The 24,067-nt window shown below is 33.2% G+C and overlaps 3 protein-coding genes across 6 annotated transcripts; 1 reads left to right on the top strand and 2 right to left on the bottom strand.

Moving 5' to 3' along the window:
- Positions 1-429: 429 nt before the first annotated feature.
- On the bottom strand, positions 430-5,683 carry LOC107424912 (formin-like protein 6). Its single transcript, XM_048466394.2, has 4 exons — positions 3,780-5,683; positions 3,456-3,661; positions 1,926-2,167; positions 430-1,811 (listed from the first exon to the last, which is right to left on the bottom strand). Exons 1-4 carry the CDS (start codon positions 5,321-5,323, stop codon positions 1,023-1,025), a joined length of 2,781 nt encoding a protein of 926 aa, XP_048322351.1. The 5' UTR covers positions 5,324-5,683; the 3' UTR covers positions 430-1,022.
- A 6,089-nt stretch (positions 5,684-11,772) lies between these two features.
- On the top strand, positions 11,773-13,973 carry LOC107424911 (glucan endo-1,3-beta-glucosidase 12). The gene is made up of 3 exons (XM_048466386.2): positions 11,773-12,158; positions 12,372-13,562; positions 13,710-13,973. Exons 1-3 carry the CDS (start codon positions 12,092-12,094, stop codon positions 13,739-13,741), a joined length of 1,290 nt encoding a protein of 429 aa, XP_048322343.1. The 5' UTR covers positions 11,773-12,091; the 3' UTR covers positions 13,742-13,973.
- Positions 13,974-20,158: 6,185 nt separating this feature from the next.
- LOC107424946 (uncharacterized) lies at positions 20,159-22,915 on the bottom strand. 4 transcript variants are annotated; one of them, XM_025076281.3, is made up of 5 exons: positions 22,461-22,915; positions 22,215-22,280; positions 22,043-22,115; positions 21,247-21,312; positions 20,159-20,412 (listed from the first exon to the last, which is right to left on the bottom strand). In XM_025076281.3, the coding sequence occupies exons 2-5, from the start codon at positions 22,244-22,246 to the stop codon at positions 20,359-20,361; spliced, it is 225 nt and encodes a 74-aa protein (XP_024932049.1). In that variant the 5' UTR covers positions 22,247-22,280; positions 22,461-22,915; the 3' UTR covers positions 20,159-20,358. The 4 variants fall into 4 exon arrangements, with proteins under 4 accessions (XP_024932049.1, XP_048322341.1, XP_015890336.1 ...); XM_048466384.2 differs by having other exon boundaries at positions 20,159-20,416; positions 22,358-22,900; XM_016034850.4 differs by having other exon boundaries at positions 20,159-20,416; positions 22,445-22,900.
- Positions 22,916-24,067: the final 1,152 nt, after the last annotated feature.

The raw sequence follows: 24,067 nt of genomic DNA, 5'->3' as shown, positions 1-24,067 counted from the left end.
ATAAAGACCACACAATATTCCCCCTATTTGTCATGCCTGGTTGAAGATTATGTTACAGCAAAAAGTAGCTGGGTAGAGTCAGATAGAAGGCTAGTTGCAAGTGAAACAGGGTTACCCCTTTGGGTTTATTGTTCAACCACTTTATTTATTACCCATGCTTAAATAAAACCGAAAACAGAGGTTTTAGCCGTTTATTATTTGGTTTTGCTTTTTGCAAAGGGTTAATGACGAGGTTGATTGTAAGTTTTTGCTTTGCTTTCTCTAAAGTTGCATGTAATAGTGTTGGTTTTGTGTCCAAAGTTTGACTGTCTCTGTGTTGTACTACTTCTTGTCTTTATTTGAATGTGTTCATGCATAATGCATTCATAGAGAAAAGCAAAAAGTAGGGACCAGGGTGGAAAAAAAAAAATCTGCATGATTTACCAAAAATAAGCTGAAAAAGAATAGTTACTTATTATGAGATAACAAATAATCAAATAAATGCACATCTTAGCATCATGACCAATGTCAAAACATTCTGATTCTTGAAATTGTGTGGGAATCTGATCTAGATGAAGAAGCCTATCGTAACATTGGAATATATATTTGGAATCGGGGAAAAAAAAAGCATAGCAATTTTTCACTTTAGCTAATCACTTTGTCTCTTGGAGTGTGAATGCTCTTGTTCATCAATGCCCTTTTCTTTAAACTGAATATATTCTTCCCCGGGCCTGCTCTTCCAGTATATTATTTAGTGTCTAATATTCCTGACTCTGTTCTCTGTGCACCTGTGATTCTCATTCAAAATGTTTCTCCTTCCTAGGAGTCTTATCCGATCAAAAGACCGGAACCTCCTAGCTAGGGATGAGATTTTCTTAACAATGGGAGACTCTCGAGATTACTTTCCCTAGTTCCAATCTCCTGATCCTTTGAAAATGCTTGTAATGAAAGAAATAGATATATCGTTGCTGCTGCTGCTTCAATTGAATACATGTCCGTAGCCGTGGAAGTTTTTATCTAAACTTACTCTCCTTCTACGAGGTTCACGGCGACAAGCTATCATCATCTGAACTAGTATCATGTCGGACATTATACCTGTTGAGAACTGGTAGTGAAGCAGTTGATGATATCCTAAACGACCTAGCTGAACCCATCACTGTTCTATCCTGCATTCTTCCCACTTCTTTGCACACTAGATCCAATGTGGCTAGGAAATCTCTTACAATCATGAAGATTCTGAAAGGATGGGCTCCCTCCTTGGCTGTGTCCCCATGAAAATATTCAGTGACTTCTTTCACAAGAAACAAAGCCTTTCTTTCATCAGCCTTGATACTAATGATTTCCTCTTCAGCTTCTTTCAGAAACTGTTTCATTGAGTTGAAAAATTTCCCTTGCATTTCTGGTTTCTCATATTGCAAAGCCAATCTGACTTTCTCGAGCCCCATTTCAAGCTTTGATACATAACTGCTTAGCACATCTGAGTCCATTCCTGCTGCTTTTTTGACATTACCAAGATCTCTGCTCAACCCAGCCACAACCTGCAATCCCTGCTTCTTAAAATCATCTTCTTTTGTTTTGGAATTCATTTGACCATTCTCATTTGTTGAATCACCACCGGCACCTTCGGATCTAATGATCTCTTGGACCACAAAATGGAGTAATGTGGTCTTCCCATCTGTTCCCTTTATGTCTACTAATTTCAAGAGTGTATCAAGTTTAAAAGCTTTAGCATCACCTCTATTGGTGCCAACATTCATTCTGTTTCCTGTCCTCAGAACAGCTTCAAGGAGTTTCAGGAATAACCGGCTGTTCTTCAATTCTTCACTTGCTTCCTGGAAAATAATAAGAGAAGGTATGAGTATCTGTGAGTCGATAATCGTGACATTAAGAGATCAAGATAACAAGGCATTGAACCTTGCTAACTATAAACCTTCAGCCTAAAATACCTCCAGAGTTTGAAAAGACTTCCTCAAGTATTTTACTTCTGTATCGAAATTAGCCCTGTATAGCATTGCTTCAACTCTTTTAAAGGCAAATGGGACATCCAACACTGCCTTGAGAAAGCGTTCTGCAGACCCTAACTTTGAGATATCACCTTGATAGTCTCTAAGTTTGATTTCTTCCTCTTTTGTTGGAGCCATCTTTACAAGAGTTTCCAAAAGCTCAGCACCCAAGCCTTCTGGATTACCTATTATTTCCGAACACATGATTCAAAATGTGGCAATTAGCAAACATGATAAACAGGATCTAGACAGAAAAAAAATTCAGTCAAGCAGACTAGTCATTCTTCCTCCAGTTCTTATTGAATGCCTGTTTAGGCAATGATAAAACTTATAACACATGCTAACTTATGAATGAAGTTGGTCTGTAGGACCAATATCCGCTGCTCTTTGCCTCACAAAGTAGGTAAGATAGTGTGTGCAGCTCTTTCACATGCTTGCCAGTGCATCAGAATGGTATGGTCTACTGGTGATAGAGCTTTACCTTATCAAAGACCAGTGGCATAAATAGGACTACCATCATCATATATCCTATTTACTTCTGCAACCCAGTTTTGATGGCCATAAGTGGTTGGACGATAAAAATCGATTTTGATGATATCACAAGGAATATTTATATGTTAATGTTGAAAAACAACAAACAATGAACATTCTGTTCTCTCTCTCTCTCTCTGATATTTTTCTTTTTACTGTGAATTTGATTGTTACTCATCAAGGCAATATCTGATTGTTTATGAAGATTTGTTATTAATTTTGCTTCTAGTGGAACTGCAGAAGATTGAACAGAATTTATGTCAGAAAGTTCTCCCACCAGAATTTAGATGTCAAATATATGTGATGATTGGTACATGTAATTTGTTGAAAAGGATGTTTGACAGTCTGACAACCGATTTTTTACTTTCTAAAAGTTAGTGTTATCGGATATTGGTACAGGTAAAGTGTGTGTTATCTGATAGTGTTAAGATTGCTTTACTTTTTCCTTTCTTCTTTTAATAAGTGAAAACTAACACAATGATTTATGTTAAATCATACTGCTAAATAATTATAACGTTACTTATTATAATGATGATGACTTTGAATTCAAGGGAGATCCAAAAATAATAATAATAATTAAAAAATTCAACCTCTTTAACTCTTGTACCTATTTTGATATTCTACATTCCCTTCCCTTCAAGTTTCCACACACAAAATAACTTAAAAGACATAAATGCAAACACACTCTGGACTACAAAATTTTTGGTACTAGAAATTTATTTAACACATTTCTTTCTGGAAATTCTTCAAGTTACTGTAATATATGGGTGATTATATGTGTTATTAGTAGTTAATTAAAGCAGCTTCTGGATGCTAAGGATTTGAATTTACAACGGATTAATCTGTTGTAGCAAAGCCCAAAAATAGTTTATGTTATATTAAATAAAATAAAATAAAAAAAAAAACTCTGACAGACAAGGGAAAGAAAAAAGAATGGCATACCATCCAGAAGAGCTTCAGAGACCTCGTCCCTTGTTACATTAAGTGCTCTTAACAGAATAGCTATGTTCTGCGACTTCTTTGGGTCTAAAACCCTGTTTTCTTGCTCAACAGGAGGGAGAACTGATTTTCTAATGCCGGTATCTTTGGGAGCCGAATTCGTAGTTGAATTGCAGCCAAACAGAGACTCCATCATGTCTTCGTTTAATCTGGCAAATAAATTATAGATTGTCCCCTAAAATCATGAGGAAAAAAAAAAAAAAATGGCATAGAAGGGTAACTTTGCATATATGTAAAAAAAAATAAAAATGGCTAGAATCAACTTACTGAAATGAGCTTGATTTGAGCTGGTCCCACACCGTTGCTCGGTCCGAGGTTGCCCGGACTTTGTCCCAGTGCAGAGGCTTTAACTTTGGCTTTGATCCTCCCGAGTCATCTCCCTCAAAATTCTCAGAAGAAGAGCTTGCAGCAGCTTTATTCACTGCAGGTTGTGCAGGTTTTCTCATTCCATTTTCAGCTACTGTTTTCGGGATCGAAGTCCACGATTGAGACTTTTTTGATATTTGGGAAGGCATTACAGGTACAATCGTCTCCACAATTCCAACTTTTTGCGGTTGCATTGGCGGCGGAGGCGGAGGTGGAGGTGGAGGTGGAGGAGGAGGAGGAACGCCGATTCCAGACCTGTGCTGTGGCGACTGATTGTGCAGGCGAGCCATATTTGGCGGTGGCGGTGGAGCCGAAAACTTTGGGCGTTTCAGAGCATAGGGAGGAGCTGGTTGTTCATCTTCGTCGAGTGCTGTTGATGGAGGACCATTTGACACCGGCGGAGGCGGCAGCGGTGGTGGTGGCGGAGCAGCCGCAGCCTGCGTCGTCGTCGTTGGTGGAACCGAAAACCGCGATTTAGGGGAAGTTCTTTTGGAATGAGGATTGGGAGGGTGAGCAATTTCGGTTCTCGTCGGGATCGGAGCGCAATTGTTAACCGCCACATGACTGTTACTGTTACTGTTACTGTTATTGCTTTGACGCGAAATTGGCGTGTAATAGCTCTCTTCGTAGCTAATAATGGAGGAGCCCTGAGGGGAATGAAATGCGGTCTCGTGGCTCTCCTCGTCGGACGACGACATAGCCGACGACGGAGAATTCACGCTCGTAGGCTTCGCCAGAGGAGGCAACGGCTGCAATTCGGGGCTCGGACGGTACCGATCCGATCTTTTTATCGAATTCAGCTTCCGATACGGCGACCTGTTCAGTGCTTCTCTGTTCGGTGCCACTCCATTTGCTGCTTCACTGAACGATGTGCGGCTCGGTTCCACGGTTCCGATATAGAGGAAGCTTGACGGTGGCGCTCTCGAATCCTCAGCTAATCTATGAGAATTCCCTCCTCTTCCTTCTCCACCGACAAGCTTCTGAGCCTCCGACCGGTGCTTGACTCGGTGCCGATACAGAAAGAAAACGAGAGCGGAGAGCATACCGAGCGTCACAATCCCAACGGAGATTGCAATGGCGACCTTCTTAGTCGGCTTGGTTGGCTGCGTCGCTGTTGGATTTTGAGAGTTGCCATTGGCAGCAGGTGCAGGAGGTGGTTGACTCTGATCGGTGGTTGGACCGGTGGGGAGTTCGTGGAAAAAAGGCTGTTCGGGAGTAGGCAAAGCCGAATTGGCCGGCGGAGGTGGCGGAGGAGATGTTACGGTGGCGTCCGGCGGTGGCGCCGAGCTCTCCGGGAATAACGGCTGGTGCAGAATTCTTCTCTTAGATGGATCAGAAGAAGCAGTAGTATTCTGTATTATAGCGAGTCTGTTTGCAGAAAGGAGCTGAGTAGCAGTAGCCAATAAGAAAATCAAAAAGAAAATCAAATGAGGAGCTCTCATCATCCTGAAATTTTCTTCGCTCCTCTTATTTTCTTCTCCTTTCCATTCATCCAAACACAATTCATTCCCTCCCTATCTATCTCTTTTTTTTTTTTCTTTTTTTTTCTCTGTGTTTTTTTTTTTTTTTTTTGGCGGTTTAGAGAGAGAGAAGACCGAGTGAGTGTGTGTGAGGGGAAGCTTCTTTTGTCTGCAAGATCTGGTTGCCCCAAACCCCAAGTAGCTGTAAGCTGACGTCAAACGGAGCCGCATTTTTTCTTTATTTCATTTTTATTATTTTCTTCAAATAAATTATTTTTTATTTTTTATTTTCCATATTTTTACAGTGGAGGTTTTGGGGAAAGTACTTATGGTGACAAATGACACGTAGCGGCATTTATCTACTTTTGGTTGGTTGTTCTCAAATAAATGGACGATGATGATGACCATGTAATGCTGATTTAAAAGGCACCACCTTCATGTCCTTTTTTGTCTTTTTAATTTTAATATTTTCTCTTTGCGTGGGGAACGAGGGGCCAAAAGCATTTATAACATATTCTCATCACTTATAATTCTTCGCTTCTCTTGGTGCCGTGAAATCGTCAGACCGCTGTGCCTACTTTTAAGAATTTTAAGGACAATTTTTCGGTCCAGCTTCAAGTTGAAAAAAAAAAAAAAAAAAAAGAATAGAATCACATACAAACCCAACTACAGAATCATACCATGTAGTCCACATAGAAAGCCCACACGTGTCAACTTGATGAGATCTGTTTGGATGGTCGGTTTAAACGGTCGTGATTGATGGAGACAGCCAACCATGCTCTCAATCATGCTCTCTGTTTGCTTTGATGTATGTAGCTTTCGATTAAAAACTCATTAGCAAGTGATGGATGGTCATTGGGATTTGTTTGTGGATGTGGAGGTTAAAAATGTAATTTCGGTGAAAGGAAAGTGAACTGGGTCAGAGTTAACGTTGGGTTGAGTACGTTTACTTTATAGGATTTGGGTTCGGATCCACCGACCCTGTGGGTGCGTATGTGTACGAGTGGGGGAACACGCACACGCACAGTGGCATATGCTTTATTGCTTTTCTTTAACCCTTTTTCCCTTTTGTAGGACACCACCACAATACGCAAAGACGATATTATCCTTTTCTTAACCCCCTTTAAGACGCATTTTTCTTTTTTCTTTTGTTTGTTTTGGGGCTAGTGGGGACTGATTCTTTACGTTCCATAATTCACCAATTAAAGGGTTGTATCAAAATGTGGTAAATTGAAGAGTCGTTTTCCATTCAGGATTTTCTTTTTGTTGTTTTTTTCAATACTTTTTCAAATTGTTAGTAAAAGTGAATATATATGTGTATATACAAGAAAAGTATATAGAAGAAAAATATACAGCTAAAATCCAAATAATAAAATTTTATGGTTGGGAGTTTCAAATACAAAGTTCTGACTATTCATGAACTATAAAATTTAATGATAAATTTCATGATATGGAATAAAACCACATGGCTTTATCTTTAATTGTTATCTTATTTAGTATGTTTAAATGATAATGACTTGATTTTTAATTTATATGATACTGTCATGTCTCGAGCTGTGTAAGGTTAACTATCACCGAGTAGTATAACAATATCATCTAAATTGACATTTAAAAAAAAAAAAATTGTTAAACAAATAGATATGTATTATTTATTATATTTAAACATCAATAAACTGGAATTATTAAAATATTTATCAAATAATATATTAATATTTAATTAATTTATTATTTTATTAACTTATTCACGTTCAGATTATATAAATATATTAATCAATAATATTTTTATATATATAATTTAATTCATATTAAAAAAAAAATTTCAAAGGGAAAAAAATAGACCTTTGGTTTAAATTGAAATATTTTATAAGATCGATGTTAGTATTTTTAAGCTTTATGGAAACTAGTTAAAATTTTAAAATCTATTGGAATATATTTTCATTTGTCTCGTAAACAATAATGGAAAAAAAAAAAAAGATAAAATTATCCCCTGATTAGTTTTATAATATAATGTATATATCGTGTATAATTAACAAAAGAAATATGTATGTGCCATACTGCCATGTATCATGATATTAGCGTGCCGATATTCATTTATGTGGTTTATATATATATTTTATAACTGAAAAAAGAAAAATGTGTGTGTCATGTATCTGATATTAGCGTGCTGATATTCATTTATGTAGTTTGTATTTGTATTTTATTACAGATAAATTCAGTGCCCTCTTCTCTAGTTGGTTAAAAAATCAGTCAATAAGAATAGACTCAATAACTTTATTATGTGACTTTAAAACGAAATTTTAAGCCAAATTTTTGTTTTATAAAATATAAAATCAAAACGATTCACTAATATAATTATATATCTATATATATATATATATATATATGTATGTATGTTATATATCACATGTGATCTTAATAAATTATATTTTTATTTACCAGTTTCTGATAATCCATATCTTCATGTTATTCCTTTTTGTTTAAATTTTTTTTATTCGACGTAAAGAAACTATTAAATGCTCTCATAGAAAGTGGACATGAAGAATGATTTCTGCATCTGCAACAATTATTCAGACAAGTTTTTCCAAATATTATTCATGTGTAAAAATTTATACAATTTGCCATAGTTTGAATAATTTTACTTTTAAATGAAATTCTACATTCTTTTTAGACTGTTAAGTAATAATGTACCACCTAAACAACACTTTAACATCAACCAATGAAATATTTACAGTGTTCACCCCACCAAAAAAAACAAAAAGGAGGAAAAAAAAAAAAAAGTTGAAACACTTACAGTTTTACTATCCGTGAAATGAAAAGAACGAACTTTTAATCCGAATTTTTAGTTCCTATTAAATTCTAATGACCGACAAATTCTCCAACATTACTTGCTGTACTGAGTTGATTGATGGGTTTCAAAAACGATTATTGGTGTGGTGTTTTCAATGCTACATTATGCAAGTCCACAACGATATACTTTTTAAATCATAAAAAAATGTGCCTCATACAATATTGTTAACGATGGCAAACACTATCAAACAAACCAATCTTTGGCTAAATTTAAAATATTACTGGTGGAATGTGCTGGAGGCCAAGCGAATGGTACATTTTATATTGAAAATTTGGGTCCTATTCCGTCTTGTAAGCCAAATTAAATTGAGCTTGTAAACTTTACCAATCTAATCGGTAGTCTTTTAAAATAATTCATTCGCCAAAAAAGTCTTTTAAAATAATTCAAATGCCAGAAGAGGGCTCTAAATTCCTAATGGTCGAAGAAAAATATGGTAGTTGATTAGTCATATTTGTGAGATTTTTCTATCTAAACGTATTTTGGCATGTTGCTCGTCCTCATTACTGCTCAGTATAAGACTGTAAGCAGTAAACCAAAAACTTTCTGTAGTGGAAAATGTGGAATGTGCAGGGGGTCAAGCAAAGCAACAATGGTATAGCTGTAGTACTTCTTGCTAACTTGATTAGGGTCCACCGTGCATTTGTCCAGTCGGTTCTCCAATGAAGCTCACAAACTTTATAGAAGTGAAATAATGCATTATTAATTAACAAAGATTCTGTAAGAATATATGACCAGTAAGTTTGGAAGCCAAAAAAAATAAAAACCTGTAATTTGGTTTATTAGTAACATGACACGTATTTATTTATTTTATAGAGTGGAGGGATTCAACCCAGATTTATCTGAAGATAATAATTTTACTCACTGCTTAAATAAGCATATCACATCTATTTTATTACTTAACAATGCTATTTTTTTGTTTGCTATTATTCTTAAGATAGACAGTTGGAAGGGTTTGTCTTTTTCTTTTATGTATATATATATATATATATATAATACAAGAATGTTGGAACTTACATAGGGCCTGGGTGTTTCTGGTTTTCTCTTTTGTCCCTCTTCCTACCTCCAATATCCAACCCCTCCGGGCACTGTTATTAATTCCAAAAGCACCAACTAGGAAAGTTACTATATATGTTCGTCCTACTTGTTTTGTCTGAGCCAAGTTGTCAAAGCAATTTATATCATATATAGTTTATAATTTATTGATCTGTGTGTTTGGGTTGTCCCTTTTCCAGTAACTCTTGTATTGGTCAATTAATTAGAATATTTTGTTGCCCTTTTTAATTTGAAATTAGAGAATATTACTTTGCCACTCAAATCTTTACTTGCATTTTGGACAATGCATATATATATATATATGTTATCGCAAATAGGATTTGTCCATTCGTTAAGGCATATAAAGTTTGAACTTTTGTATTCGGTGATACCGAGTTGTGGTTTAGGGTTATACAATAAAACAATGAACAACAAATTGGAAATTTCCTTAATCTTTTTTCTATCCTTGAGTGTACCTAGTCAGAGAAACAGAATCCTAGGGGATAAAATAGGACCCACCTATCTAAGGCGCTGACTCTAGATTTTTGGTAAACAAGAGCTATGGGGGTTCCCAAAAAAGAGCTGTGGGTTCCAAGCCTCAATTACCACGTCAAGCATATTGCTTTGCTTCAAGTCCATGCATGGAATATAATAATCCACAAGCCAAGAAAGTTCTTCAAGCTAACAGTTTTTTATTAAGCTCATTTATCATATTAACAATTTTTTCTTATAAATTTGCAGATTATAAGTATTAATAATTTTTTTCCTATGAAATATGTGTGATCTAAATCACCATACAACAATATCTATTGCTTATTTACTTAACTACATGTGATTAAGAAGACATACATATTTATAACACAGTATGGAAACAATGTAAATATATAAAAATGTAGTTTGCCTATTTCACTTTTATACCACCTATCTATACAATATAATATATACATATATAATGAGATTCAAAAAAAAAAAAAAAAGTGTTCAGATTTATCAATGATTCAATATGTGTCAATTCATATGGAATATCACAGATATGATTAATCCAATAGTCAGCAACCAGGAGCCATACCATCTATACATCTCTACTGGTTTGTTTGGCTGAAAAAAAATCATAAATGGTTTCTGAACTATGTCTCCCCAAAAAACCAGAAAATGTTTAAGCAATAGCTATATATAGCACAACACACTCCAACCTCAAAAGTCTAAATCCAAAACAAATTAGGTATTATATGTCCTGGAATGAATCTTTAGGCAAATTAACAATCAGACAATATAACAAAACATCTATATCACAAATGCTTTCTAGTATTCTTAATGACAAAGAAGGTGTCACTTTCGCATATGCCATTGTGGATGAAATCATAAGACAACTCAAAATTAGCTAGCCACCACTATATATTATTCATGCATATTGGAAAATCATACATATTTCTCTATCACTACACAATTAATAATGTTTTATGTTGATCAAAATTTTAATTAATCCAATACTCCTTTCCAAATTAGAGCTTTGAGTATAGGAAAGTTAGGTTGGATTGGATTGATAATATACATTCAATTTTAAATAAAACTAGGAAAAAAAAAGAAGTTATCTTTATTCAAGTTAAGCCAGTTAGAATATAACAGATCTCAAACTTGGACGACCCTATAACCAAATTTCCCTTTTTTCCCCTTTTTTTTGGGTTCACCAATCAATGAATCTCCAACTCAAGACCTGGCAATTGTGAATGATACGCAATGCCAACAAAACTGAGCTCAAGGATCGGTGATCCCATTACCAAATTAATCATCAAAATTTGTTATAACAAAAATATTTAGATTCATAAAGTTTAAAAAAAATGATAATAATAAGTACTAAGATCAATCATTTATTAGCCGTGATTGCCACGTTTCAATTTTTACATTGCCCTTTATCCATGGATTTGAAAATTGCTAATGGGCTTGGCCCACAAACTGCCAGTTTATTTACTTTGAAAGTAGGTGCGCTGGAATCCACCAGCCCACTTTTTGTCCTTTGTTAATATCCGTGGGGTCCACGGAACCTGTGCTTTTCTTATGCGGTATGGATTCAGTTTGGTCCACGAAGAGAAAACGGCAAGTGTTGTTGACTGTTGACTTGACTGGCAGAGGGAGTAGCTAACGTCGTCGTTTAGAATGAATTTGCTTTCCATGCGAAAGTTGCAAAGCCTCTCTTTCACGTTCATGGGTCTACGGTCTAGCCTAGTTCAATGAAAAAGCAAAACAAACCTCGACTCCACAGGAGAGAACGACGTCTCTTTCTTTTTCTTTCTCTTTCTCTCTTTCTCTTTCTATTTCCCTCTCTGTCTTTGGGGCAGAGGTACGGTCAATGTTGGTTGGTTTTTGGGCTTTGTTATATAGTTCATGGCCTACACACTTCCCACACCACACTTTGCTGTTCTTCCACGCGTCCCAAGGTGTCCAGAGATAGGACACAGTCTGTATGTAATTTGGGTTATTAGCCATTGCCTTTGTCAGCCTCATTTTCTAGGCAATGGAAATTGGATCTTTATGCTTTTGTTTTTTAGCTTTATAGCCGTTGTACGCTTTGGATAGATAAATAATTTATATTGAAGGGTTATTTATTTTTTATCTTTTGTATGCAACCACAAAAAAAAAAAAATAATAATAATAATAAATAAATGTAGAGACTGTAGAGTAATACATTGGAGATTGGAGATGGAAAATGTTAGTACTGCTGTGGAATGGCTTGTTTTGGACAACAAAGATAAAAAATCTTTGCCTTTATAACACTCTCACTGATAAAATTATATACGCAGAGGCTTAAGGAAATTTTGCATTTTGGGTTTCAGGGTTCTCTTTCTTGTTTGATCAGATCTTGGGTTACTGCAGATATGTTGAAGATCGTTTTGCTGTTGATGTTGTTTCACTTTTTCTTTTTCTCTTCTTTAGGTCTTACTGGTAAGCAAAGCTAGTTCACCATGGTATTTTGTGGGTTTCTTTTACTTCTTTTTGCGAGTTTGAATAGTTGTGTTGTACAATTTTCCCTTTGTCATTGTGGGTCTTCTTCTTTTTCTTTTCTCTGTGTAATATTTCCAGAGTTCACAGGACAGAGATCTTATTTCTTAAGGGTTGTTTTTATTTTTATTTTTTATTTTTTTTTAAACCATGTAGGTACTGGTCAAGAATCCATTAACCTCCTAAGCGTCCATGATACAACTTCGGAGGTCCTTCAAGCGTCTTCTCACTCTGGTCGTCCTATAGCTGTTTCCGTGAGTGCTGAAGACCTCAATGATGTCTCAAACAGTGTTCTAATGGCTGAAACTTGGCTCAGGACCCACATTCTGTCTCACTACCCTGCGGCCCAAATCACCACCATTGTTGTTGGAAACACTGTTCTCTGCCAAAAAGATCAAAAGCGAAATCTGGGTCTGGTTTTGCCGTCCTTGAAGAACATTCATCACTCTCTTGCAAGGTGGGCTTTGGAGAAAGATATCAAAGTCTCAGCTGCCTTCTCTTCCGGTTGTTTAGACCCATACTCTGCTTCATACAGAGGGGATATTGCTGAGAAATTCATCAGGCCTCTGCTAGATTTTCTCCAGGGTATAAACTCTTCGTACTCTGTGAATCCGCCCCCAAATTTCACTCCTTTACCAGAAGAGGCTATGAACTTGGTTTCTTCTCACATGGAGTGCATGAAAAATCTTGGAATTTTTCAGCTCAATAACAAGATCAATGTGTTATTAACCAGCCCAAAAGAGAGAAAACACATGACCAGGAAGCTCTCATCTTTGAATCCCAACTCGGTATTAGACCCATTCCCAGCCAGACCCACCCCATTACCAAAAACCGCAGACCCACCGCTCCATTCCTCTATTGGCTACTCCATTCCTGCCAATGTAGCGAAACACCCCCATCCACCAGTATCTCAAACAGCCTCTCCACCCCAAGCTTTTCAATCTCCACCACTAGCACAAATAGTTTCTCAACCGCCATTGTCTTTCCCTTTTGCCCCAGAAAGACCTTTTGATCCAGCAACTCCTCCCCCTTTCAGTTTCTCATTGCCTCCTTGTAGTCCAAGTTACCCAGTTGCTCCAGCTCCTGAAATAGGAGGGGTGGTACAGAAGCTTTGGTGTGTGGCTAAGCCTAATGTTCCTGCAGACACACTGCAGGAGGCAATGGACTATGCTTGTGGACCAGGTGGTGCTGATTGTGATGAGATTATGCCTCATGGGAATTGCTACTCCCCTGATACTGTTGTGGCCCATGCTTCTTATGCTTTCAATAGCTATTGGCAGAAGACCAAGAGGAATGGAGGTAGTTGCAGTTTTGGAGGAACTGCTATGCTAATTAACAATGACCCAAGTAAGCATGTGCTCTTTTTTTCTTTTTTTTTTAATTTTTAATTTTTATTCTTATATACATTCCTGCAATTCACATTGGGCAATTTCCATTAGGAATGTTGGTTTCCTCAAAATTAGTTTGTTGAAATGGAGTTGTTGTTTGTTGCAGGCTTTCTTCACTGTCGTTTTGTTCTCACCTGAAGAGATAGCTGTGAAAATGGCAACTGAGGTTATAGTTTCTTTTGCTACAGTTGATGTTGGAATTTGTGATTCTGAGGTGGATGACATGGTTCACTTGTGAATTTAGTTTCAGTAGTTGGAGAATTGGTTCAGTTGTGAATTTAGTTAATTAGTTGGAGAATTGCATGGTTGTAAATGGAAAAAGACTTAATACTTGTTTTTGTTTTAGTAAGAGAGGCTACTTTCATTGATCCTTCTTGTTGCATATCCAAAAAAACAGTATATTTAGATGTTACTTATTTTTGATTTAGCAAGAGAAGAGGCTACTTCTCTGGTTTGCTAATATGTTTTCTAATCGTTTTAATATATATATATATATATATGGTTGATCATCATAATTTAAGAGTTGCATGTGCACAAACAATTTAGTGGTAGCTTCAAGCCGTCAAGTTCAGTTCAGGCATTAGATACCCTCATATTAACAGAGTACCAAACGTGAACAGACCCACAAAGATTGATCATAAAAGTTGCATACAACCCAAACTGGATTTTCTAATAACAAACAATGTAAATACAGCAGTCTGTAAATAAAAACAAAAACAAAGCAATGGTACAAACCGAATGGTCAGTATCAAAACAAGAGGATTATCATTTATTCACTACGATGGCATGGATTTAATTAAGATCATCTGTTAAAATAATAATAATAATAATAATAATAATGTACATACAAAATTCCAACACTATTATTGACGAATATTCAAGAATCTTCTGTAAAAAATAACGTACAAACAAAATACAAAAATTATTATTAACAAATATTCAAGAATGTCAAACTATGCCATCATTTCATTTTGAACTGTGCTCTTCTTTACCCTCATAACATCCAAAAACTATTTCATCAGGTCCTTCCCAGTCTGCTTAAGTATATTTCCACCGAAATTTAATAATCCTTAATAGAATTGGATACATCATAAGCAGAATAGCACAAACTAGTATGAGCAATGCAGATTAAGACAGACTTGGAAATAAAAACATACCATTTTAATTCTACCACGAGCAAATATTATTTCATAAAACTTGCGGCATTAGCATTTCTTCCTCTACCTAAAATTTGTGCGCAAGTTTTAGTTCGGATCCCCTCTCAAAGAACAACCAGAACTAATATGGATAGAAATACTTGCCCTTGATCATACTTCAATCATATATTTTGCAAGAAAAAAATTTCTTTTAGCAAAATAATTTCCTCCATGAATTTCACATATTTCCACTTAAATTCTTTTCATTTGAAAAGTACACATGTTTAGTTTGCAACGGCTTTTGATATGAAAATACACATCTTTACTTTGCAACAGCAGCCAAAAAAAAAAAAGAAAAAAAGAATAACAACAATAACAAGAAGAAGGATTAAGATCTTCTCCTCCTCAACAGCATTTCTAATTGTGAAAGTGGATTGTTATATATGCGTTAGAAAATTTGGCAATGTTAATATTTAGTATAAATGTACAGTTAAAAAAAATGCAAAAAGGCAGTTGACTGTTAGTGGGTACTAATTGATTAGACATTCTATCTTTTTTCAATTTTAGAAAAAAAAAATGTTAATATTGGCTGTTATGTAAAAGAGACAATGTTGAAAGTTTTTAAAAATAAACATTCACGTTAATAATATCTAATCACATTATCTAGAAAAATCGCATAAAATAAAATATTACTAGCAACATAAATAATATGATAGTTTTTAAAAATTAAATACAATTTTTTTTAAACATTAAATACAATTTTTTTTAAACATTAAATACAATTTTTTCTTTTCTATTCCAGACAATTTGATACAATATCTTGAAAGAAAGATTTGTATTTATTTTATTGGTACTCTTATATATCCCTTCAAATTGATATCCTCTATATCAATAGAATCTACTTATGCGATAGAACTAGGATTGGAGTCAATATAATAAAAAAAAACAAATACAAAGACAAAACTTGTGCGGTTCTATCTCTATCCTTTTTCTTTTTTTTTTCATCATCCAAAATTTTATACATGGAATAAAATCCATTGAAATGTTTAATAATCCAACCCCTATCTTTATTAATTAAAAAAAAAACTTTAGTACTTTGTTTCTATTAATTATTCATTTAATTTAATTGGTCAAGCTTGATGATTGAGTAAATATAATTTAATTTTAAAAATTAGAATAAAACTAGTAGTTAATCTGTGAAAAGATACATGATAGATGGTTTTATAAAAACTATTTTAGGAATTTCTTTTTTAAATTTTATATAAAGTCACGTATTAAAGTCGTAGTTTCTCTATTATAACATTTCTGACAAATGTATTTTATTGAAATAGAAAACAATCAATCACTTCAAATTTGTTACTTATTCTAATAATTCAACTAAAATAAATAATTTTTATTTTATGAGTTAAATTAGAGTTATTTATGCTTCACATCATAATAAAAAACTATTTTTGGTGAATTTTTTTTATCCTTGCTCTCTATATATAAATAAATAATTGTAATATGTAATAGTAAGAAAAATGTAAATTTTCATTTTTTGTATTTTCATAAAATTTGACTTAATAATTTAATAAAAAAATGTATTTTTTTTTTCACAAGTAATTTGGTCATATCATTTGATCAATTCTAATAATTTCAAATATTTGAGGTAGTTGAGAAAGATTCATGATAATTAAAGCTAGAAAATTCTATTTCAGTTTTATATATCTTAACTTGTTTATTAACCGATTCTTTTCAAAAGAAATTAAAACCGGGAAACAATTAATTGAGATAAAAAGTTTTTATTTTTTATTTTTTTAATGGAATATACATATCTATATTCATGAATCATACCTTCCATTCCCCTTCCAACTCCTATGTTGTTAATAGGAGAAGGACTTCCACTTTTGCCAATGGCAATACAAAATCTCTGCTGTATGTGGGTTTTTCCTAATGTTCTTAAAAATATTGTATAATGCTTATGCATCATGTTCATTTTCATAGAGATGCTCTAAGCTTCATCTTAACATTTAAAAATACAATGATATGTGATCGTTAATCCATTGTATCTCAATATTATTTCTTTTTCATTTTAGTTTTTAAAACTTCGAAACAAATACTTTTTATATGCATAAATTTAGTCTTTAATACAACTTAATTATCTTTTTTTAGAGATTTATAGATAAAATAAAATAAAAAAATCATGAATCTCCTTTTAAAAAATGTAATAATAATATTATGAATATAATTATCTAATAACAATTTTTAAAAATACATTGGAATCATTATTTAGTGCTTGTACAATTTTTTTATTTTTTTTTTGGTGAAGCGCTTGTAAGAATTTTAAACCTTTATTCTTTTTAGGTCCAGGAATTCTGTGAAATGAAGATCTATGTAATAATCTCCAGTGGAAGGTTATTGAATAACGGAAATTTCCGAATCGTGCCGACTGATGGATAATCCCCAGCATCAATTACATGCTCGTTGGTTCTTACAATATTCCCACCCTCGTAAAATGTGTCCCCGAGAGATTTGAAACTAGAATCTGCTATGTTTGAAAGCCTCTCCTCCAGCATTTACAAATAATATTATATAAGCATCTGGGTTCAAAAGCCACAGAAATTACGAAATAACTTTGTTTTCAATTCAATCAGAAACACTTTTAGCCCTTGCTAGCTTTCTAAAAAGGCTTTACCAATCTTTCCAGCTTTCGATCTTTCTAGCCTGCAACTAACCACGATACCCAATAAAATCATTTTTACACCGTTGAACGTAGGGGGGGGAAAAAACAGTCTGCAATTACCATTTAAACAAATTTCACACTTAATTAAGTAACATATCTGTGGATTTGCTTTTAGGCTCACTGGCTAAGCTTTCATGTTTCTTGCTAGTTAGTAGAAAGAAATACCAGATTTGAGAAAATACTGACCTGCAGAGTTGGATATCTTAAATCCAGACGCTATCAATCTTGAACCCGAGTCGCTAATCATCGAATCAGACAGAGAATCAACGCTCTCAACCATCGCAGAATCTTTCAGTTCTTGACCCGGGCTGTGAACTTTCTAGGAGTCAAAAACCAGTGACTTAGGAATTTGAATTTACTGTTTCCTGAGAGCATTTGTTGCAATACGGAGACGATGAAAAATGATGCGAGAGGAAAAGGTTTCTTTGCGCGCAAGAACTTCTTCTTTTTTTTTTTTTTTTTTTTTTTTTTTGGGGTACAAATCGTAAAAAGAGTGTTCTGGCGCTTCTTTCACCCAACGCTCTGTGTGTTTGGTTTCCCCAAATTTGAATTTAGTGACCGTTGATAATAATAACAATAACAAAAATAATCTCTCTTTTGGCTTAGATGTGTGGTAAAACTATTAAACCATTATGAATACCTTTCAGATCTGAGGTTTAAATTTTGATATGGTACCCTCCTCCAAAATTATAATAATAATAATAATAATAATAATAATAATATATTTATTCAATTAAGGTAAAATTACAATTCGTGAATATTTGCTTTTCTCTTCCAAAACTTATATATGTATGGAAGAAGGTCTGCCTCTTTTAGTAAAAAATAAAATTTAGCTGTAACGTTATCATAAAAAGCTATATTAACAAAACTTACAAAACGATAAGAAATAAGAAGATTAACTTTAAGGACAAAAAATTTTATATAGATTTAGGTTGGTTTTTCCTATTTTAAGTTTGCAACTTATATTTTTGCAGAGAAAAGGATAAGATTTTGCAACTTCTATTTTGAGAATTTATACATGATATAAACTTAACTTAATAGCACAATTCTTCTTTTTCTGTAACATAAAACAAATAGAATTATTTAATTTTCTGTGTCCCTAGCTTCAGTTGGTAGAAAATTAAGCAACTAGGCACTGAATTAGGGTGCTGTTAATTATGATTATATTATTTTACTCCTATAAGCCCAAAAAATGTGAATATTTGAGGCCAAACTAATATTATTGATAGTTTTACTGGAAGAAATATTTTAAAAATAAATGAATTAAATGCTATGAATTTATATATACATTTATTAAATACATGCTATATATGAATATTTTAGCTTCTATGAATCAATTCTATATTTATCCGCAAGTTAATTTGACTTTGGAGTACTTATCAAGTCTTGACCTAAAAAAAAAAAAAAAAAAAAAGCTACTAAGTTAAGTTTTTCTCTCTAAAAAGAAAAATAAATTCTAATTATTGTGTAACTAAATTGACAAATAATTTTGTATTTTGTATTTCTAACATAGTATTTTATATATATTGATATATAAATAAGGGCATTGAAAAGATTTATGCAGATTTGACTTCATATATGTCAAATTTTGGAAGATAAAGTGAAAATTCGTTTCATAATTAATTACTTAGCAGCCATGATTTTTTTTTTTTTTTTTTGGGTACATAACCATCATTAATATATTACAAAAATTGAAGAAAACAAGCTTTTTCGATCTTATATAATGGAAATCATATAAATGACTATGATTGGATTTTGGATTTTACTATAGGGGACAAAAAAAGTATAAGTCCACTTTATATGTTTATTTTCATATTAAAAAAATTAAAATTCAATAATGTGTAAATTCGACATATCATACTATATGTTAATTAAATATTTTGCACATTCTTTTCCTATACTATTTCTTTTAGCTAAGTAGTTAAACTAGAAATTTTTTCTAATAAGCTCCAAGTTAAGAACCTAATATTATTTAGGAACTAACATATTTCATCCTTGATCAGAATCATTTTATGCTTTGTTAATTCTTCTATTCATATTTCTTAACATGTTAAAGCCTTCCTTGACTTTGTCCGTGTCGAAAAACATTTCGAAATACCTCGAAATTTTTAGGACAGGTCCAAGTTAAATAGCAATAATTCGAAACACTTCCTTTTACACTATTTTAGAAACCTAAGGACTCAATCATTTTACACTACTTTAGAAACCTAAGGACCCCATCATATGGACGTATGGATATGTAAAATACAGGATTTCCAATCGTAGCAGAAAAAGGAGGGGAACTGTTGGCACTAGTCCTTCATTTTGTCTCTGTGGACCGAGGAGAAAGGGGGCTCTGTTGGCACTAGTCCTATATTTTGTCTCTATGGACAGAGGAGAAAGGGGGTTTAGCGGAAAGAGAATTGTAACATGAGAGAAACAAGGGAGTCAACCTCTTGCAAATATATAACATAAATTCTGGTAATGCAATGTATTTGGACTCTCATGTTGATCCAAATGAATCATCCTTTCGACAGAGAGAAATCTTTGCCTCCTAGGCAAAAAGTCCAAGTTAGCTAGACATAATGTTTTAAGTTACTTTATATATTCAATAGATGTAATTAGCTAGATGTACCATCTTCTAATTATGTGCATATAATACATAAATAAACCTGTTCCTTAATCATGTGCTTCAAATAGATCTTCGTAAAAATAATGTACATACAAATTTCAAAATTAATATAAATGAACATTATCATCCATCCTATGATGACATGGATTTAATTAAGATCTTCGTAAAAAATAATGTCCATTCAAATCTCAAAATTAATATAAATGAATTTCCAAAAAAAAAAAATTTTAATTTAAAATAAAAAATCCCCAGCGCCATCACTGTTCTTCATTGCTTGTTGTGGTAACTAAAGCAGTAGAGTCTCCAACTTTGCCATAATCTGAAATATTACCACGATCTTCTGTCTACAAAAGTGTAAAATAGTGGGAAAAATGGAACCAAGAAAAGTAAAAGCAAACAAACTTTAAAAGTAACAATTAGGGTATGCTATGTGCAAAAGCAACTTATCCCTTACATGCAAATTTAACAAACCATTGACTTATCTCCGCTTAGATGTAAAAGTTCATTAAAGGTTGCTAATTCTCGTTAATGTAATCATCAAGCATTTTGGGCTGACCTCACCTCTACCATCTTAACATCCAAGAACAATTTTATCAGGTCGTCTTTGCCAGTTTGCATTATTACATTTCTACCCAAATTCACTGCATTCAATGTCTGTCACCATATATAGCCGTTAAACTTCATTGACAGTTTCAATCTTAGCACATAGAAATGTTGAGAAGTTTAAAAATTACACTCCGGGTTATGCTAGTACTCTCCAGTTTAATTATGAAATAAAAAACCAACAAAGTTCAGAAGTTGTATGTTGTAACTAATGAATAATAATACCGTTAAGTCAAGCTACTCAATTACTCCAACTTGTTCACTCACAGGTTGACAATAGCAATAGTCAATTTGCAGTGGCACAGAGGCACTGTCTAAAATCGTTACTTAATTTATCAAGTATGAGAGAGAGAGAGAGAGAGAGAGAGAGAGAGAGAGAGAAGCAATGCCTACCGATGTTACTCAAATTTATTATGTTAGGAAACAACAAAGCGAAAAATTGCTAAGGAGAAACAAGGTTACAAATGGGTTATAATTTAATAATCCTCAATAGAATTGTATACATCATGACCAGAATAGCACAACTACCAAGGGCAGTCCAGTTTAAGATAGACTTGGAAAGAAAACATACCTTTTTAATTTTACCATGAGCAGACATTATTTCATAGAACTTGCGCATTAGCATTTCTTCCTCTACCTGCAAATTGTACACAAGTTCTAGTTAGGATCCCCTCTCAACAAACAACCAGAACAAATATTAATAGAAATACCCACCCTTCAAACAAATCGTTTGCAAGAAAAAGTTCTTTTAGTGTGTCAAGATAAAAATTTCCTTCATGAATTCACACATATTTCCACTTAAATTCTTTTCGTTGAAAGTACACATCTTTACACTCAAAAGTTCTTGGATGAGTATGAGAAAGTCTAAAGAACACAACTGCTGAATCCCCTTTCTTATCAGGATTCAAAGCAAGTTAAGCATTCTTAGATGAAAGCACAATTGGTTCCCAAATTAATACCTGAACTACAGAATATCATATAAAGTACGAGTTGCACTAGAATTTCAACATCACACATCCAAATAATACAGAAATATCATACAACTAAACAACTAACTACACAACACCATTTATCTAACCTTGAAGAAGCAAAAGGGGAGACAGACTTTTAAAAGTTGAGTGTTATTCCATAATTAAGATGTTGCAGTAACCCATACATACAATCAACAGAACCTATTGCTCAAAAGCCTCTTTAACATTTAAGATAGGCTCGTCTGATCACATTGAACTTTCAAATTTTTTAGCTTAACCAACTTGGTAATAGCAACCATTCAGATAGATGGCAATGAAATTAAGATATATAACAGAAATTTTGAAATTTCAATACACAGTTAGATATAAAATCAGAGAGGGCTTTTAAAGAACCACCTGAAGTTTATGCAGTTCATGAGACATCGATCTATAGGCTTCCATTAGGAGTCCATTCTGCTTCTCCAAATGCCTGCACAAATAAATAATCTTTTATCTAAAAATAAAAAATAAAAAACCGATTCAAAACATAAATAAAATTTATTTTTCCAAAAATAAAAAATAAAAATACTTCAACATATCTCCCGCGTGGCTGGGGTCCATTTTTGATGGCGATGCGAGCTTGGAGACAATGAAGCTACAAAAAAAGGGATGAACAAATTATTACCAATAAAATTTAAACAAGATTTATGAATAAAACCCTAGAAAACCTACGGATTTTTGCAGCTTTCTACAATCAGTGTGGATGCTAATTAAAGCAGAAAAACAAGACAAAACAAAACAAAAAAATTTTAAACACACGAGATTTTCTACTTACAGCAATGGCGGAAGGTCTTGGCTTCGCTGGTTATGGCGGTTGAAGGACGGCCCTTTGCGGCTCTCTCTGTGAGAAGTGAAAACGGTTAGTTTTTCGGGGAGACAATGGGAATAATTAGGCTTGTAGAGGGTACCAGATGGAATTTTGAAGATATATGCTTGGCATTCCCGCGGAAGCAAAATTTTCTAGGTTTCCTAAAGTTAAGGATTCAATTGTATTTTATCAAATTTTCACCCAAAAAAAATAATAATAAATAAATACTTATTCTATCGAAAAATTTTATTATGTAGAAAAAAAACAAAAAAATGGTTGTAAGGTTCTTTCTTAAACAAAATAAAAATAGAACATAAAAAGAATTGGAAGTAAATTTGAGTTTTCTTGAACGATCATCCTCTATTTTTTTAAAAATAAGCTTTTGCTGGAACTCTCGCAAATTGAATCCTTCAAGAAAAAAGAAACAATGAATATTACAACGAGTGTACAAAAGTTTTAGACTCTCAAATACCTTCACGCACCGGTGTTGTAAATTGTAATGAGTTCGTATAACTGCATATAAGAAAAAAAACAAAATATTAAAATTTATAATAAAAATTAGCAGTACTTTCCATGAAAATAAAGTATTAAAATTTATTTGACCAAAAAAAAAAAAAAAAGAGGTTTCATGACTTTCTAAATACCAATTGTCTTATAACGATGGTCGTTTAAATTTTTATTTATTAATAATTTATATTTATTTTTGAACATTAACAAAAACACAAGTAAGTTTTGGGCTCTCTGAAAAGTAGAATTTGTATGTAATGGGTTGAAAACCAACCAACCTGCTAGGTCCAACGTCTAACGGAGAGAGAAACCAAGTGTCCCATATTATTATGGGCTTTCACAACTGTCACTTTCAATCCAATCCACGAGCAACACTAAAAAGCGGAACGATCGAGTGTTAAACAAGTTGGACATGGGTGTGGTGTGTGCGTGTTTTTGTGCGTTCTTCTTTTATATTTTATTTTAATTTATTTGTTTTGTAATAATGTTTATAAGGTACAGGTTCATGCTTATTGTATATATTTTTTTTTATTAGCATGTACAAATATAGGTTCTTTTATTTCAAAAAAATATATATATAGATGTCTTTTTATTTTGTGCTTCAATATGTAATTTATTAGCATATATAAATTTTCTTATTAGAGAATTTGTTGAATGCATATTGCTATAGCATCCACATATATTTCAATAAAACAACAAAAACATATATATATATATATATATATATATATATATATCAATAGCAATAATAAACCACTAATCCCTCCTCCTTGGTCTCCAAATCCAAAGTGAGGAAGGAGCAGAAAGTAATTGACTCGTTATATAATTGGAGAGTTAGAAATTTTTTTCTCGCTTTTTAAAGATAATATAGAATAGTATATATAAAAGCTTATGGAAATATTAAATGTGATGAATAAAGAGGCCATATAAAAATGGAATTAGTGTGGATGCGACTAGCTAGGAACTTAAGAAAGAAAATTATGGTTAAACTGTACTTTGTTAGAAAAACGAGACCAAAAGAATCAATCATTATGGTGGGTACTTTGGCACTTGGGGAAAAAGCGAGC

This window comes from Ziziphus jujuba, chromosome 7, assembly GCF_031755915.1.
Source record: "Ziziphus jujuba cultivar Dongzao chromosome 7, ASM3175591v1".
Taxonomy (NCBI): domain Eukaryota; kingdom Viridiplantae; phylum Streptophyta; class Magnoliopsida; order Rosales; family Rhamnaceae; genus Ziziphus; species Ziziphus jujuba.
This window is presented reverse-complemented; position numbering and strand designations above follow the sequence as displayed.

Excerpts from the sequence above, each read along its gene's own strand:
- LOC107424946 (XM_048466384.2), bottom strand. The coding sequence starts at position 22,246 with ATGGACCCCAGCCACGCGGGAGATATGTTGAA. Across the intron at positions 22,116-22,214 it reads CACGCGGGAGATATGTTGAA|GCATTTGGAGAAGCAGAATG; the intron begins GTATTTTTATTT and ends TTATTTGTGCAG. Across the intron at positions 20,417-21,246 it reads CTCATGGTAAAATTAAAAAG|ACAGAAGATCGTGGTAATAT; the intron begins GTATGTTTTCTT and ends ACACTTTTGTAG.
- LOC107424911 (XM_048466386.2), top strand. The coding sequence starts at position 12,092 with ATGTTGAAGATCGTTTTGCTGTTGATGTTGTTTCACTTTTTCTTTTTC. Across the intron at positions 12,159-12,371 it reads CTCTTCTTTAGGTCTTACTG|GTACTGGTCAAGAATCCATT; the intron begins GTAAGCAAAGCT and ends TAAACCATGTAG. Across the intron at positions 13,563-13,709 it reads GCTAATTAACAATGACCCAA|GCTTTCTTCACTGTCGTTTT; the intron begins GTAAGCATGTGC and ends TGTTTGTTGCAG.
- LOC107424912 (XM_048466394.2), bottom strand. The coding sequence starts at position 5,323 with ATGATGAGAGCTCCTCATTTGATTTTCTTTTTGATTTTCTTATTGGCT. Across the intron at positions 3,662-3,779 it reads CTCAAATCAAGCTCATTTCA|ATTAAACGAAGACATGATGG; the intron begins GTAAGTTGATTC and ends TTTATTTGCCAG. Across the intron at positions 2,168-3,455 it reads CTCTGAAGCTCTTCTGGATG|GTAATCCAGAAGGCTTGGGT; the intron begins GTATGCCATTCT and ends CGGAAATAATAG.